The sequence below is a fragment of the Mustela nigripes genome, chromosome X, assembly GCF_022355385.1.
Source record: "Mustela nigripes isolate SB6536 chromosome X, MUSNIG.SB6536, whole genome shotgun sequence".
Lineage (NCBI taxonomy): Eukaryota > Metazoa > Chordata > Mammalia > Carnivora > Mustelidae > Mustela > Mustela nigripes.
Window position 1 is genome coordinate 83,126,711 of NC_081575.1, and position 17,214 is coordinate 83,143,924.

Consider the following 17,214-nt stretch of genomic DNA (forward strand, 5'->3'; position numbering starts at 1 on the left):
GAGCTCGGAAGCGCGGGGCCTTAGAGGGCCCCCGGTTGGGGATGTACCACAGACGCTTAGCTAGAGGGGCGCCCTCCCCTGCTGCCGCGCCGTCGGCGCCCGTGTCAGACCCAGACACCCCTACAGGTTGTGGTACGTCCCGAGCGCGCAAGGCATGCTGGGGGTAGTAGTCCTGTCTGGCCAGTGCCTGGTGCACGTGGTGGGCTACAGCGCCCAGAGTATGGGAAAATGTGAACCTGTGCTGTGGAATTCCTGGAGCTGTGCTCTGGGGGATGGGAAAAGAGAGTGGAACGTGGGGTACCTCCAGATGTAAAGGCACACCCATCCTACAGATGGGAAGGCTGAGGCTCAGATGGCCAAAGGAGTTCATTCGTTTGACATTTATGCAGTTCAAGCTGTGGGCCAGGCGCGCTAGGGACTCTTTCCTTGTCCTCACAGAGCAGACATTCCAGCGAGAGAGATAGACCATAAATACAGCAAATGAGTAAAAATCATAGTTTTGCATATAAATACTTATTATGATAGATACATGTGACTGTATAATATAAATTATATGTAATAAAATATACATATAAATACATAGTTGACATAACATGATAGCTAGTATCCATATGTAACTAATTTACATCTGTATATAATAAATGTCTTAAATACATTGTGTGTATTCTATATTCGCAGGTGAATATATAATTAAAGATATATGTAAATACGTGTAGTATATATGTATGTAACAATTGTCAGTGCTATGGAGAGAAACAGAACGAGGTAAGGGGAAATCTGTGGGGTCAGATTGCATTTTTTGAGTGATCAAAGAAGGCCTTGCTGAGAAGGTGATGTTCGAGCAAATGCGTCTCACAGAAAATATCTTTATCACCTTATCCCAAATTCTGTACCTCATATCCTGTCAACAACCTCCAGATTTATTCATTTGAAAAGGATTTCTTGGGGCACCTGGGTGGCTCAGTGGGTTAAAGCCTCTGCCTTTGGCTCAGGTCATGATCCAAGGGTCCTGGGATGGGGCTCTCTGCTCAGCGGGGAGCCTGCTTCCTCCTCTCTCTCTGCCTGCCTCTCTGCCTCCCTGTGATCTCTGTCTGTCAAATAAATAAATAAAATCTTTTTAAAAAAATAAATAAATAAAAGAAAAACAGAAAAGGATTTCTTGAGTGCCTACTAAGTGCAGAGCACTGGGAAAACAGCAGAGAACCTATGAAGGAGACTGCCCTTGCAATAGTCAAGAACACTCTTCCATCAGGTCTTTTCCTTCTTACTCATCTTTTGCCTCACCTCAGAGAGACCTCCCCAGATACTCCCTGTGAGGTAGTCAGGGACAGCCTCTCTGAGGAAGCAGCATGTGAAAAGTGAGGAAGCAGGCCATGTATCACATGGGGGAAGGAATTCCGAACAGAGGCATCATCAGGTGCACAGCATTGGGAGTTTGGGAGTGTGAGTCCCAGTCTGAGGAAGAGGGCAGAAGTCTGTGTAGTCAAGAGAGGAGTGAGGACGGGAGAACACTGGTGATGACATCTGAGGCCATGTCAAGGAGGGTGTTATAAGCCAGGCTGAGATGTTTGGGTTTTGTTCTAAGATCCGTGGGGAGACGTGAAAGGATTTTAAGCAGAGGTGCCACCTGATAGAAATTCCATTCTAGCGTAAACAAGCTGGCTGCTCTGTGTGGAGAGAGAACAACTGTAAGGGGAAAGATGGGAGCCAAGAAACCAGCAGAAGGGCCACTGCAAGAGGCCAGAAGTAACAAGAGAGGATCAGACTGAGATGGTAAAAGTGGAAGAGGCGAGGAGAGATTCGATTTTGGGTTGATTTTGAAGGTAGAGATGCCAGGATTTGCCAAGGGGTCATGATAGAGGACATGAAAAGTAAGGAGGAGTTCTGGCTGACCCCCAGGTTATTAGCCTGAGCAGCTGGAAGGATGGAGTTGTCATCAACGGACAGGGGAAATACTCCATTAGGAACCAGGTGTGGGGCAAGGTCAGGTGTTTGTTTTCAGATGTGTTATATTTGAGATGCACGCTGGACATCCAGGTTGTGGTTTGTGTTGGTTGAGTGAAGAGTTGGGGAGTAGGTGTGAAATTCAGGGGATGGAGGGAGGTCTGCGGCTGGAGATACGGATTTGGGGACCATCAGAGGGGACAGCTGAAGCCATGGGTGTGGCCGAGTTCTCTGAAGAATCGATTACCCTCAAATGGATCAGAGGGAGTCATTGAGTCAGGATTTGGACTTTCCTAAGTGAGAAGGAGAGCATTGCAGTTGGAGGGAACACCTTGGGCAGAAGCCCGTGGAGGTTAGAAAGCAGGAAAAAGAGAGGGAAGGGGAGGTGAGGGTGAGAGAGAATTGTACCATTTAGCTTTGCCCCCAGCCACGGATGAGAGTGTCCTGTGAACTCTGTGGGAGTGAGCTTGGGCATCTTTTCATAGCTTTAAAGGTATTTATGGTTCTTGTTTTTGGGGGGAATTTTCTGTTTGGGTCCTTTGTTCATTTCTGTCGGGTTGCTGTACTTCTCATGGATTTTTAGGAACTCTTTATGTATTAGCCTTTTTTGGTTTTGTTTTTGTCTTTTCTTTCTAGCCTTTTTTTTTTTTTTTTTTTTTTGTGGAATGTGTTTTTATTTATACTTCCAAGAACTGGTATATGCGAAGCCCTGGTTTAGGCATTTAGGGACATAGTGGTGAGCAAGGCAAGACGAAAGTCTCTTCCCTTATGGAGCTTTGGTTCTGGTGAAGAAGAAAATATAGAAAAGGGAAAAATAGAGAGAGAGGATGTTAGAATCTGAGAAGTGTTATGGAGAAAAGTAATGCAAGGAGTGGGGCATAGGGAGTATGGTGGGGGAGGGTTTGGAATTTTAAATAGGGTAGGCAGGGCAGGCCTCATTAAGTAGGTGACATTTGAACTTTCAAATGGCCTGTCTCCTTCAGTCTGGAACAGTTCTTCAGTCTTCCCTTGACCTTCATGACCTTGGCGCTTTTGAAGATGAGAAGCCAGGAATTTTGTAGCATGTCCCTTGGTTTGGTCCTGTCTCATGCTTCCTTGTGGTTAGATTCAGGTTCTGTATTTGGGATGGGACTAACACAGAAGTGTCGCTGACTCCTCATTTCATTCTATCCGATGGCTCATGATTTTAATATTGATCATGTTCGCTGTGTTCCCTTCATTAAGCTGATATCTGCAGGTTTTTGTAAAGATACTTTCCCTCCCTTTGGAATTAACTAACATGGATTTCATAGGGAGATACTTTGAATCTATGTGAATATCCTGTTCCTCAACAAAGTCTGACTGACTGCTAGTGTAACAACTAGTTTTAGCATTCATAAATTTTCTAACTCCATCACTGTTGACCATTGTTAGTATTATTTGTTAACATTCTACTGTAAAGAACATATTTCCCTTCTTCTCCAATTATTTACTCTTTCACCCATTTATTTATAGATAGGTATGGATTCATGGTGTCTAGAGCTTATCAACTGCTTTTTCTGTGTTTCAGATTATGTTTCGCTTACTTTGGGTCTATTAAGGTAGTGAACTACATTTGTAGCCTTTTCTGATGTTGACCCAACTTTACGTTCCTGGGATAAACCCTGTTTGATTCAAACATGTTTGTTAAATATATTACTCGATTCATTTAGCTAAGATTTTGTTAAGGATTTTTACAACTACAGATATAAGTGAAATGGGTTTGAAATTTTCTTGTATTATCTCACCTGATTCAAGGATAGAGATTACACTAGCTTCATAAAACAGACCTCTTTTAGTCTTCTTCCAGTACCTGGAACAACTTCTATAAGAGAGCAATTAACTATTCCTTGGGAGTTGGGTAAACCACACTTAACAAAAACCATTTAGGCCCTGCCCTTTTTTTGGTGGGGAGAGGAAAGCTTTTGACTACTGTTTCAATTTATTACTTTTTGCTCTATTCGACTAATCTGTTTCTTCATGGCATGGTTTTGGCATTTTATGTTATTCTAGGAATGTATTCATTTCAGCTAGATTTTCAGACATATGTTCGTTATTTTTAAAAGTTCTGTTACATCTGTAGTAAGTTCCCCTTTTTAATTTTGTATTTGGGGTGTTTGCATTTTCGAGTTTCTTTAATTGATCAGTCTTGCCAGGTCTAACTTTGCTCTTAATTTTTGTTTTAAAGATTCTGCCTTTGATTTTACTAATCTGTTGTTTGTTTCCCCTATTTCATCTATTTCTGTTTTGTCTTACTTCCTTGCTTCTTATTGAGGTTTGCTCTGGTAGTCTTTTTCCAACGTTGTGTCTAACTTACATATGATGAAATGTTCAGATTTTAATTGTAGAGCTTGAATTTTTACCTACTATACACCCATGTAGCCAGTACCCCAGTCAAGATCTAGAATCTTTTCGTTATCCCAAAAATGCTACCTTGCAACCCCCTCTACTGAAAGACACCCTCACCACCTCCACTCTGCTCTATCACCAATTTTTAAAAAGATTTTATTTATTTATTTCATACAAAGATCACAAGTAGGCAGAGAGACAGGCAGAGAGAGAGGAAGGGAAGCAGGCTCCCCGCTGAGCAGAGAACCAGATGCGGGGCTCGATCCCAGGACCCTGAGATCATGACCTGAGCCAAAGACAGAGGCTTTAACCCACTGAGCCACCCAGGTGCCCCCTCACCAATTTTTTTTAAGACTTTAAGTAATCTCTACAGCCAGCTCGGGCCCAAACTTGTATATACAAGAGTCAGATGCTCTACTGACTGAGCCAGCCAGGTACCCCAACAGCACGTTTTGATTAAGAACTTTACATAAACATAATTATATAGTGTGTGCTCTTCTGTGTCTTTTTTCACTCGTTTATGAGATTTATTCACGTTGTTCTATTCCTATTTCCTGTCTCCCTCCCCTCTCCTACAGCCCCCTTCCTCTGTCCCTGGGCAACACCCACCCCAAATCACCACCATATCACCTCTAGGGGGCCCCTTCTTTCTAACTTGCCTCCTTTAGCTGGTGCAGGGAGATGTCACAAAGCAGGCCAGCTAGTGGGGGAGGGGCTCTGCACCGATCCCTTTTCCCTTAGCACCTCCCCTTTCCCCTTCTCACCTCACAATCATGTTTGGGGGCGGGGTGGTTCTTGGCCCCATTTCCCGCCCAGACCTTCAAGGCCAGGCTGGGAGAGGGCAGCCTCAGCTTCATGTTCCACTGCACCCAGACCTGTGCTGAGAGCACACACATACTTGGGACTCACAGGGTGCAGACTGGTCCACAGCGACGAGAGGGGTGGGTCCTGTGCTGGCAGTCGCAGAGAGGACGGGACTAAGTGGGCCCAACCAGTCCTGATGAGGCATCTCCAACCTGGAGCTGGCAGGCTGAGCTTCTCTAGCTCCATCCCTCTGGGGTCATCTGCCCATTGAGGGCACAGGGGTGACTGGTGCTAGAGTGCCCACTGTTGTCCACCTGGAGATGCCCAGGGGCAGTCCCCAGCTCCAGGGAGGGCCAAGTGTGATTCAGGTTTAGCCCTGCGATTGGACAGCAGTTGCAGCTGCTGGGTGCCAAGGCCAGGGGGTAGGAGGTTCCCAGTGCTAACTCTCACCCAAGGGGGGACTTCAAGCCCGATGGTGCCCTGCTGATGTGGGACTTCCTGGTGTACAGAGACCTACTGGACTTGACAATGGTGAGGGGGCTGTGACCCGGATATTGTGGGTTGGGGCACAGGCCAGAACTTCCAGTTGTACCCCCCACCTTCATCCCAAGCTGGGAGCCCCCATACACCAGATGCCGTGAATGCTGCCACCCTCCTTGGCCTGATGAGGCCCCTTGTTCACCTGTGTTTATGTCCCTGTGTGTGGGAATAGATTGTGCTGGTGTGTGAGAAAGAGACATGCAAGGTATGGACTTTTCGGCTTTTATTACAAAAAGAAGAGCATGATCCCAGCCCAGTTGTCCAACAAAAGTCACCAACTCAAAGTCTGACTTGGTCAGGGCCTCTCTGGTTGGGGAGTGGGCTGGTAGACAGGTGCAGGGCCCCACTCAGACCACCCACCACTTCACCCTCCCTGTCCCCCGGGGCTGGACCCGACATATGTAGAAGCAGCTCTTGCAGCTGCTCACTGGGCCTCGTTGAAGCGGGTCACCATTGTCTTGTGCAGTGTCTCCTTGTAGGACTCGGTTGAAGTGACCCCATAGGAGCTGCCTCGGGCACCCAAGCCGGAACCCCGCACCCGTGTCTGGGCCTATGTGAGAGAGGCAGGCTATCAGGTCGGCTGCGGGATGGGGGTGCGGCAGACAGAATGCTGGAGGCCGGGGATGGGACTGCAGGAGACTCACCTCGATGGGCGTCACAATGCCCTGCTTCTTGCGGCCCAGGCCACTACCCTCTTTCCAGCCCATGGCCTGGAGCATGCGACTGCCAATGTTGTCACTGCCCAGCCCATCCCGTGTGGGCTGCTCGAAGTCCCTACAGGGGCCGGTGGGGTGGGGTGAGTGACCAGCCAGCTGGCCTCGGGCCCCTCTCCTTGGCCCCGCGCACTTACACAGAAGCTGCAGACATGCCACCGTACTTCCTCCTCTTGGGCTCTGGGGGCTCAGGGATGCCGTACTTCTCTCTGCGTTCAGCCGCACGGTCCCGGTACTTCATTTGCTGAAAACACGTGTGTGTGTGTGTGTGTGTGTGTGTGTGTGGCACTGGGGGAGCTGGATCTGGCTAACAGGTGTGAGGTCCTGTGAGCCGGATACTGTGGGTGCGAGCAGCCAAGCTATACCCAGCCGAGGGACTTGAGCACCGGCTGCCTGAGGGGACAGGCACTGGGCCGGGGACAGAGGGGATGGAGTCCAGGAATGGGTCACACCTCACCTCCATGTCGTTCTTCTCCAGTGCTTCAAGCTCGTTTTCTGACAGGTGGGCTCGCCGGTGAATCTCAAGGTTTTGCTACAAGGGGACAGACAAGACGAGGGGTGAAGCGGCCGGCCAGGCCACGCTGGGCTGGGCTGAGCCAAGGGGCCCCGCCAGTCCTCCCTCGGAGAGTCACCTTGTGGAGCCCGGAGAGCTGCTGGTGGCGGATGAGTGCCTCCTTGCTGGGGAACTGGCGCCGGCAGAGCAGACAGGCCAGCTTCTGCCAGTCAGTGAGCTTCTCCTCTCGTTCGGGACCCCCGCGCTCCTGCTCCTCCTCACTGTCGCTCTCCCCACTATAGGCTGCCACCAGGCCCCGAGGTGGGCTCTAGAGAATGTGAGGGTAGGAAAGCGAGGTCAGGCCTGGCTAGATTGGAGCGCCCCACCCCTCCACTGCTCCTCCTGCTCCGGCCACTCACTGGGCGGTCATCGCTGGCCAGTTTTGGGAGGTCCATGCTGGTGTGTTGTCTCTCGGCTAGTGCTCCCTGGGGAGGGGGGGGGGGGATGGACACACAAATTCAGGGACTCCTCAAGGGGATGCTGAGATGACAAGATGAGGGAGTGGGTATGGAGAGGTGACCCCAACACACCTTCTTCTCAAGGATGGCGTAGCCGGCATCTGCGGTGGCTGACTCCCGCCTCTCGTCGTCTCGCAGGGAGCTGATGGGCTGGAAGCTGTTTTTGAAGTTTTCTTTTTGCTTGTTGAGGCTGCGGGCCCAGCGTTCCATGTCCTTGGCAATCTAGGGGTAAGGGTGTGGGTGAGGCTCTCAGGGACCCTCCAGTGGCTGGGACCGCCAATTCCATCCACTGCCCCTTGCTGCCCTGCAGCCTCAAGCAGTGGGTAAAGATGTGGCGATGAAAGTCCCCATTTCTTGTCATTCTGCCATCAGTGCCCCTCGCCAAGCCCTCTTGGGCTGTGCTTTGTCCTCACAGGCACCCACGGGACTCTGCTCTCTGTATGCTTTTGTCTTATTGTTTTATGGTGCAGACAGTGGCTCCGTCTGACTTCTACACGCAATACTATGCCACATTCCATATTCTGTCCACCCTCCCAGGCACACCACCACTTTTAGAATTTACCAGGTTGTCAAGGAAACACTTAGTTCTTGCTTCCAAGTGCTGCACCCAGACTGTGATACTCTTCCTCCGCAGAGAGACAGTGAAGTGCCAACTGCCTGCTCCTACCAGACACTGCAAGGGCCACTTTCCACACCCTGATGGGCCCATAAGAAGTTCTCTGGGGTAGATAGACCTGGATACATCCCCATGAGCAGGGCTGGCCCACAGGAGCTCTGCGTGCCCATTCGTTTCCACAGGCAGGGCTAGCCCAGCTTCAGGCACTCAAACAATGGGAGGATTCCCACTGGGGGACAGGAAAGCTGGCTGGGTTCACTTGGGACAGGTGGCACTGGCCACTCAGGGAGGTAGGCTGCCCGACCACGTACTGAGGAGACTGCCCTGGCTCAACGTCACGCATCAAAGAGTGGAGCTGGGCTGGAAGCCTGGTCTCCTGAGCACAGTCACTTGCCATACACACATCTGCCTCCCCCACCCGCCCAACCCCCACAGCGGAGACTTCAAGAAGAAAGAAATGCACTCATTGGAAGGCGCCAAAGAACCAGCCAGTGAGCCCCACTGCTCACCTGTTGGGCTGTCTTGGTCTTGTGCTTCTCCTTCTTCTCTTTACCCTCCTTCGAGGGGGCCCCGGTCTCCTTATGCCCGTCGGCCGACTGTTCCAAGGCAGGGACGTAGGTCCGCCTTTCCCCGTCCCAGTACAGGTACTGCTGGCTCTGAGCGTTGTAGTAATACTGGGAGGGGGCAAAGGAGGGGGGCGTGAGGGGAGACCTCCAGAAGGGGAACTGTAGGCCCCACCCGTTCCCTGGGCCCCCTATTACCTGGGAGTTGGGGTCATAGTAGAGGCCAGTCTGGGGGTCATAGTAGTAGCCAGATGTCTCATCGTACTGGTAGGTGGAGACGTCAGGAACAGCTGTGGGGGATGGGGGGAGGTCACACTCTTCCTCTGTGCTTTGTTAAAGAACTCCCTCTCCTCCCTCAGCACCCGCAGGCCATGGCTACTCACGGTACTGGCTGTAGGACTCCTGGGCAGTGGGGCTGGTGGCCGGTGGCAGGGCAGAGCTGGGATGGGTGGGGCTCTGGAGCTCGGATTTGAGCACAGCGGGTGACATGATGGTGTATGGCTGGTCATAGGGCCAGACGGGGAACAGGGCTCAGTGTCTGCCGATGCCCCCCCTACCCACCCCCGCACGCCCCGCCCCCAGGACGCCCCAGAGCTCCCTCACCTGGCTGTTGGCAGCGGCGCCTTGGCTGCCGCTTGCTTCGGCTGCTGACTGCTGGTAGATGCCAGGGGCAGCACCAGGCTGGGCACGGGAGAAAGCCTGCAGTGACACAGGGTCGGCCCCAGGATCCAGAGAGGCCTCTGCACCTGTAATGAGGGACAGGGAGGGAAGGAGAAGGCCTGTGAATGATGGGGCCCAGGAACCCATGCCTGCTACCCCCCCCCACCACCATGGGCTCAGGGAGAGGTGCTGGGGCTCACCTGCTCCAGATGGGTCCCCCTTGGTTCCAGTGATGCTGGGGCCCTTGGTGCCCTTGAGGTAGCCATGGGCATAGAGGGAAGACTCTGTGCCCTGGCTGCCGCCATAGCCCTCATCCTGTTGGTAGTAGCTGTAGTCGACCGCTGGCTCCTCGGGGGTGGCCCAGGCACCCTCCCCACCCTGGGAGGCCTGAGGGGCAGTGGGAGGGGCTTATTAGCAGAGGAAGGGGCGCAGGGGGAGGGGAACCTGCTAAGAAGCATCTGCCCACAGGTGAGGCTAGTGTCTGTCTGCTGACAGAAAGCATGCAGGCCTCAGACAAGTGAAGTGTGAGGGCCGCCCAGCAGCAGCAGGGCAGGGCAGGGCAGCAGCAAAAACAAGGATCGGCTGAAGTAGAGTTGTGCCCATATGCTCCCAGGGCTGACACTGGTACGTGTGTGGCGTAGTTCAAGCGCTGGGTGTCAGGTCAAGGAAGACACCGTCCTCCCCTTCTTTATTTCCATCTCCCAATTTTCTTTCAGCCACTTATAAATTCCGTTTTATTAAAGAAGTTGTGACAATTCAGGACGATAAAATAACCACCAAACAGAAGCGAAAAGCAGCCACGATGGTGTTGAAGTTGAAAGCCTGGGAGGAGGTGACTGGGAAGGGAGCTGCGGCGAGGCCCCCAAAGCCCACGGCAGCCACTGTGAGGGTTTGGGGTCCACAGAAAGCCAGACAGCAAGCCAGCCCTCCTGGTTGCAGAGAGGGCGCGGGAGGGTCGAGACTGCGGCCCCGGTGTGGGGATGCTGGGGCAGAGGGGAGTCTTTGAGTACCTGTGAGATGGCCCACTGGGCCGCGGCAATAGCAGTGCTGGCCACAGAGGCAGCATTGATGCGACTGCCTTCGTTGGAGGCCATGTCCCTGGGGAGGATGTCAGAGACTAGGAGTCAGATGAAAGCCCCAGGCTGGGGGGCCAGCTGGGAAGGGACACAGGTGGGGTCCTGACCTCTTAGAACCCTTGGCAAACTCAACGTTGATGGTCTTGCCGTCGATGGTGAGTGGCGGGTGCAGGGCCTGCAGGATCTGCAGCAGCTGGGCTGCCTCCTGGGGGATGGGGGAGGAGGGGAAGTGGGGGCAGAAGGGTCAGGCCCGGGGAGGCCCCCGGCTCCATTGCCCCGTTGCCAGGCTTGGAGCCGCGGTGGGGGCGATGGGCTCAGGGACCCTCCTCCCCGCCCCGGGGGCCGGGACCCTGGCTGCCCGGCCCCCCCCTGTGCCGCCCTCACCACGATGGTGGAGAGCTGGATGAAGGCGAAGCCACGGTTCAGTTGGGTCTGCTTGTCCTTGATGACACGAACGTTGGAAGAGGAGAGCACCGCGTAGGGTGCCAGGGCCCCCAGGATGGAGTCCATGGTGCTGTGTGGGTTCAGGTTGCGCAAAATGATGGCTGCAGGAAGGGGCCCAGTGTTAGGGGGCACCCGATGCTCTTCTCCAGCCCTACCCTCTGGTGGCTCTCTACTACCCCTGTCCTTTGGCCTCCGTGTCTTGTGCACCTGCTGCTTCCTCTCACCTGTTCCTCCTGGATAAACTTTGCTTGTCAGTCCAAGTCCCAGCTCAGTTGCTCACCTGCTGAGAACTTTCCCAACACACGCCCAAAGTCAAGCTGGGCAATGCTCCTCCCCTGCTCTCGCTACATCATGTCTGTCCCCCCACTAGGCAGAGACGCTGGGAGGACTAAGTCCTAGTCACCGCCAGCTCTCTGACCTCAGGAGAGCCCAGCCTAGACACCCTAGGCCAGGGAGAAAGGAAGGAACAACTGACTCACTGTCATTGGCGTTCTCCGAACTTGGCTCCGAGCCCTGTGCCAAGGCTTGGGAGGCCAGCACTCCCTGGGCTTGGTAGGGCTGTGGCAGGGGGAGCAGGCCCTGGCTTAGCTCCCGTCCACCCAGTGGCAGCGTCTGCTGATCCAGCCTTGCGCCCAGGGGCAGCTTCTGCTCTGCCTCTGTCAGGGGCAGCAGATGACAGGCCAGTGTCAAAGGGGGAGGCGGCTCCCTGGCTGGCCACCCTCCTCCCCCCTTCCACCAATGTCCCAGGGAGATGGGGAGGTAGGAGGACCTCACCTGACTTAGGCACACCACATTTGAAGCATTTCTCACGGCGTTTGAAGTTCTGAACACCACACTGCGAGGCACAGGCCAGGCTGTCAGAGGGGGTGGGGCTTTCCACTGCGCCCTCTAAACCTGGATCCCAAGACCCCCCCCCCCCCCCCCCACGGGAACCCTGCCATGCCCCAGGAAGGAAGGTCCCAGGGTCAGGGATGGCAGAGAGCTCTGGCTGTCATTCCCAGTCTGTGACTCTTCCCTTCACATGGTCTTAAGTTTGTCCTTAGTGCCTCCTCCTCAACTCAGGAATCAACAACCCCTCCCCAACCCCTGCTACAAAGGCCACCTCCTCTGAGGTACCAACTGCTAGGACTGGCCCCCTTCTTGTCCCTTTAGTAGGACAAGTCCTCTTCCTAAAACCTGCTTCCCTCTTAAGGAACCTTCAATGTTTTCACCTCTAAAAGCCGGTAGCCCCTCTCTGGCCAGACTCCCACACCTCCTTTGTCTTGAGGACTGGGTTGGTGCTCTTGAGAACCAGCCTTGGCCACGGCAGCCTCCAGGAACCCCCCGCTTTTCTATCTCTGGAGGTTCTACACTTCTATCTCTGTTCCATGGTCGGGCACTGAGCACTGCTCCTGGGCCAGGCTCTGCTCTGCATCCCCAGATGTGGTCTTGGCCACCCTCACAGCCTAACAGCAGGGAGCAGATGTAGCACGGGGAGGGGCAGGTTTGTCTGTGGGGACTCGGGGAGGGGGACGGTCCAAGAGGGGCATGGCTCACTCAGCGCAGGACGGCTGGTGGCATATTTGATCTGGGAGGCCCAGAAGTTTTGCTGGGAAGCTACTGCTAGTGAAGGGAACAAGAGATTTTCTGCAGCTGGTGTAGGGGGGTGAGGAAAGAGTTTGCAAAGTGGAAGCTGGAGAGGGCAGGTGACACTAGATTATGGAGGGTGGTCACGCTCAAGCTCAGCGCTGCAGGGGTGGGTTCTAAGTAAGCAGAGAAGGCGGGAGGTGGTTAGAGATGGTTTCAAGGAATGTTATAGGTGAGAGGGCGAGACAAAGAGGCAAGGGGCCAGCACAGCAGAAGAGAGGTCCACGGCGACTGAGGGAGAGGGGGATGGCTGTCTGGGCAGTGGGAATCGCAAGGGAGAGCATTTTTGTGATGGAAGCAACAGGACCTGGTGACCAACAGGATGCGGGGGAATTAAAGGAGGAGAAAGGAGAGAATTCCCTGGTTTTGAGGAGTATCCAAGAACACAGGAGGGACAGAGAGCCACTGTCACTTCGTCCCTGCCCCTGCAGAGACACTGGACACCCGCCTTCTGAGAACACTTTCTCTTTTAAAACAAACAGATGCCACTCCCCTTAGTAGGCACAACTGTTCCTGGGGGCAGGGTTGAGGGCTCGGCCTGCCCTCAGTCCTCCTCTTAGGTCTCAGGACCACCAGCTGGCTGCGGGAGGCATGGCTGTGGAGTTGCAAGGCCGCCTCCAGGATGTTGGGGGGAATAGCCCCAGGGCAGACCTGAACCCTGGGTACCAGCCATGGCCCCTGTGATTGGGAACAAGTCATGGCTCAATGCTGACCCATGGGGGCACCCCTTTGAGCCCCAGCTTCCTCATAGGGAATACAACTGCAAGACCCTACAGCTTGCAGCCTCAGCCTCAATGGGGCCACCTGACGCAGGTCTCCAGAGCAGCCAGTGCTTTCCGCTGGGAGGAGAGGTGGACATTAAAGGGAGTTAACCATGGGCCAGACGTTGTTCCAACAGTTACCCTCTCAGTGCCACACTGGAATCCTCCCAACCACCTTGGGGGGGGAAGGGTCATTGCTATTTATACTGTGGAGCTGAGGAAAGTGAGGTGGAGACCAGGGAGGATGCGGGAGGCTCTAACTCCAGCCAGCCCGGCTCAGAAGTCCAAGCACAGCACGCCTCCAGGGTCACTAGCCAGTCGCTTACGTAAGTACTTGTGGAAAGCCTACTGGGACGTCAGGCAGGACTGCACCTCCTGAGGGCAGAGCCTGGCGCTGAGTGAAAGCTCAGTGCACGTGGGCAGGTGGGCAGGTGGGCAGGGACGGTGGCTACTTGAGCTGAGCCGGTCCTCAACACCTATGCCACCTCAGAGGCCCCAGGGGAACAGAGGCCGCCGCCGCCGCCGCCGCCGCCGTCTCTATCCATGGCTACCGCTGCCCACCGCCCCTGTACCTTATTACACAGCCAGTCCTCATTGATCTTGGGCTTGGGGTCGCTGTAGTGCATGGACACCTTCTGGCCCAGGATGTTGAGGGAGTGCTGCGGGAAAAAGCAGAGCGCAGTGAGGCCCAGGCAGCAGTGCCCCACGCACCGTTTCAGCACAGGAGAAGAGAGTGAGCGAGCCCTTCAGCTGGATGGATGAGGGACAGGGAACGGAGGGAGGTCGGAGAACGGACGAGGGAAGAAGGAAGGGAAGGAGGGAGGGAAAGCGCCAGAGCCCTTGGGCGCAGCTGTTTGCTGCCTTTCCGGGCCCGCGCACGCACACGTGAACACACGCCACCAGGCACACAGTGCTCGGCTGACTGACACCTGCCGGACAGTGGGGTGAACCCCCCACTAGGCCCTGACACTGCCAGGCCACATCCAGGGCCAGCACTACACAGGCTACACTTGGGAGGACGGGGACAGGGAGGGGAGGGAGAGGAGGGAAAAGAAAGAGAGAGAGAGCGCACGCGCGCTAGTGCTGGAGAAGGGGAAAAAGAAAGAGCCAGATTTAAAAGATGGCAGTTCCTGCTGTGAGGCTGTCTTCCCGGGGCTGGCTGGGTCCTGGGCCCACGGCATTAGGGCAGAGACGGCCCCAGAGCCGCCCTGCTGAGCCCCGCTTCCACCACATCTGACCCTTTCTTCCCTGAGGCTTTCCTTCCATGCCCCACACCAGTGAGCCAGGCTCTGGGCAGGTGAGCAGAGCAGGTCCTTGGGTCTCTGGAGGTCCCAAAGCTGCTGGGTGGGGACCGTGGGAGGCAGGGAAGCTGGCTCCCTTCCCTTCCTTATAGCACGACTCCTTGCTGAGAAGGCAGGCCTGCCCCAGTGGAGTGGGCAAGCAGACACTCCTGTGGGGGGTAGGTGCAGGGGGAGGGCTGGGGCATCTGAAGTGAGTTCTAGCGCATCTGACCAGTACTTGAGATCAACAGAGCGGTGCCGGCCTCTTCCACGGAAATCAAAAGGCCGAACTCCCATGCAGGGAGAGAGCTGACCAAACGGGACTGGCTAGTTAGTGTGCCAACAGCTAAGCTCCCCAGTGACTAGACTTCCAGTGATGCCTGAGTGTGGAATGAAAGCCCGGCTCTGCCTGACCCTGGAGCAGGGCAGTCCCCGAGGAGTGAGAGCCTCCATGGAAGAAAACCTCCCCCCGGCAGCCCTTTCTCCAAAAGCTCAGCTGGGAGGTGCGGGGGCGGGGGGGCAGAGCTAGTGCCTGGTGGTGGGAAGGGGCCGGTGGTAAGTGTGGGTTCTTGATGGGAAGCCCAGTGGGTAGCAAGAGATGGGAAGAGGAGATAGTGAGGGTCAGGAAGGGGGAGAGAGAGGGGGGCGGGGGGGACAGGACACAGGGCCACAGGGCAGGGAACTGTGTCCGTAAGAATCAGGCGATGGGGAGCGCTCGATTACAAAGTAGTATTTGTTTGGGGGGGGGTTCAAGTGCGGCAAAGCAACCTGATTGGCTTCCATCCATCGTGTAGCGTCCTGCAAGTGACTAAACTCGACGAAGGCGAAGCCCCGGCTCTGACCTGGAGACAGCATTCAGATACAGACGCAGTGGGTTAGTCAACAGCTTTGGACACACGGCGTTCCCGGGGGTGGGACCCGAGGGGAGAGGACCAGGGGGCAGAGAGGGAAGCGGGGAGAGGAGAAAAGAAGAAAGGGAGAAAGAGAAGTAATCAGAGAGATAAAGACCAGGGGGTGGGAGGGCAAGGTAGATGGTGGGGAAGGGCAGGAAAGAGGGAGGGGGAAGGAGGATAACTGAGCAGGAGAGGGGGGGGGGGGGGGGAGAAAAACACACGCCAGCTGGGAAGAAAGACAGAGAGAGGGGCTCAGGCAGACCTGCCTGTGGGGACAGAGACGGAGAGAAGGAGCTAGGAGGGAAAGGGTACAAGCAGAGATGTGTCTCAGAGAAGGAAGGAGGGCAGATGGGCAGGCTGCTGACCCCACATGGGCCAGAATCAGTAACTGAAGGGTGGGGCCCAGCACGAGGCTGGTGCCCAGGAGGGGCTCCATGACATGTTTTACCCAAGAAGCAAAAGAGAACTTGGGCCAGGCTGCTTGGTGAGGCCGGGAAGGCTCCAGGCCCAACAGGAAGCAGGGGGAGGCAGGGACACAAGGTCACTTCAGCCTTAGCGCAGTGCAGGGGAGATGGGCCTTCCCAGGGAGCCGCCTCGGGGCCAAGCTAGGAAGCTTATAGCAACCCACAGGGCAAGTCCTATACAGTAGGAGAATGGGGGCCAGGGCTGGACAGGTAGACCTTAAAGAATCAGTGGGTGCCTGGGAGAAGTGCCAAAAGTGCCAAAAGTGCCAAAAGGGGCCACGCCACACCTAGGACACCACTTTATGGAGAGAGACCAGAACCCTGTCAGCCTGTGGTTTGGCTGGGGTGAAGAAGAGCAAGACCTACATGCTACCAAGAGAGACTCCAGGCCTGGCCAGGGCTGGGAAAGGGCTGCAGGAAAGCAGCTCCTCTTCTGGAGGGACACACACAGGGAGGGCTCAGGCATAACAGGGCGGGGGGGGGGGAGCATGCTTGCTCTCCGTAAGAATAACCGTTAGGATGCACAGGAGGATGAAATGGTATGATCTGGGGGGGGGGGACGGAGGGAGGAAAGAAGAGAGAGAGAGGAGGAAGGGAGCAGAGAAGGAAAGGGAGAGGGAAAGGAGGAGGGGGAGAGAGTGAGAGAAAGAGAGAGAGAGAAATATGGAGGTGTGGGGAGGAGAGAGACTGAGAGATGGAGAGAGAAGCCCAGGCAGTGAAGCCCCACTGTGCCTGCCTTGGGGAGCCTGGGCCAGAGGTCCTGCAGAGACATCTCCCCCCACCGCCCTGCTAACCTCAGGCCAGCTCCAGGCAGCCTGCAAGAGGGAGGGAGGGAACAAGCAAGGCCAGAAATCCTGGCTGCTCCTCGGGATGCACCCTTGGGTAAGAGCCATCCCCTGCCTCCCCTCTTGGGACACGTGGGTGGGACCGTGTCAGACCGACTTTCTGGTCACAGGCTGTTACTGGAAAAACGTGGGGGAGACCGAGGGGCAGGAGGAGAAGAAGAACGGAGAGGGAAGGGAGTATATGGGGAGGGGATTACCACCTCAGATACTCAGAGTCCCAGAGAGGAGGTTCCCCGGAGCCTGGCCCTGGCCCTGCCCCCGGGGAGCACTCAGCTCAGTGTTGCACCCCCTCCCCGACAGCCCCAGAGCTGCGAGGAGGACGGGCTGAGGGGAAGAGAAGAAGAGAGGGCACCCCAAGCTGCCCATTCCCAGCTGTGGCAGGAAGGCAGGGCAGGGAGGGTGAGGGAGAAGGCAGAAGCAGGAGGGAGACTGGAGGCTGAGGCTGGCCAGAAGGGGAGGCACTGGGAACAAAAGCTCACCTGAGGATTTGTTCCGCATCAGCCGGACCTCTCGTGCTTGCACTCCATGGGACTGCAGCTGGCCCCGGATCTGTACGGGGAGATACGGATGGGGGCAGGCTCAGCACACAGTGGGGCCTCCAGAGGCC

General features: G+C 55.3%; 1 protein-coding gene across 6 annotated transcripts in view; it reads right to left on the reverse strand.

Moving 5' to 3' along the window:
* Positions 1-5,863: 5,863 nt before the first annotated feature.
* RBM10 (RNA binding motif protein 10) overlaps positions 5,864-17,214 on the reverse strand; it is a 30,069-nt gene continuing 18,718 nt past the window's right edge. For 3 of the 6 annotated variants that reach the window (XM_059385811.1, XM_059385815.1, XM_059385814.1), the window contains 20 exons: positions 17,087-17,156; positions 15,174-15,247; positions 13,698-13,784; positions 11,513-11,573; positions 11,218-11,394; positions 10,679-10,839; positions 10,402-10,499; positions 10,229-10,316; positions 9,419-9,605; positions 9,162-9,304; positions 8,942-9,059; positions 8,757-8,848; positions 8,505-8,669; positions 7,452-7,601; positions 7,281-7,346; positions 7,001-7,189; positions 6,826-6,900; positions 6,506-6,612; positions 6,300-6,429; positions 5,864-6,205 (listed from right to left, as the gene is read on the reverse strand). In XM_059385811.1, coding sequence (XP_059241794.1) covers positions 6,080-6,205; positions 6,300-6,429; positions 6,506-6,612; positions 6,826-6,900; positions 7,001-7,189; positions 7,281-7,346; positions 7,452-7,601; positions 8,505-8,669; positions 8,757-8,848; positions 8,942-9,059; positions 9,162-9,304; positions 9,419-9,605; positions 10,229-10,316; positions 10,402-10,499; positions 10,679-10,839; positions 11,218-11,394; positions 11,513-11,573; positions 13,698-13,784; positions 15,174-15,247; positions 17,087-17,156 — 2,364 coding nt within the window. In that variant the 3' untranslated portion in view covers positions 5,864-6,079. The remainder of the gene's footprint in view (positions 6,206-6,299; positions 6,430-6,505; positions 6,613-6,825; positions 6,901-7,000; positions 7,190-7,280; positions 7,347-7,451; positions 7,602-8,504; positions 8,670-8,756; positions 8,849-8,941; positions 9,060-9,161; positions 9,305-9,418; positions 9,606-10,228; positions 10,317-10,401; positions 10,500-10,678; positions 10,840-11,217; positions 11,395-11,512; positions 11,574-13,697; positions 13,785-15,173; positions 15,248-17,086; positions 17,157-17,214) is intronic. The other 3 variants (XM_059385812.1, XM_059385816.1, XM_059385813.1) reach the window with 2 other exon arrangements.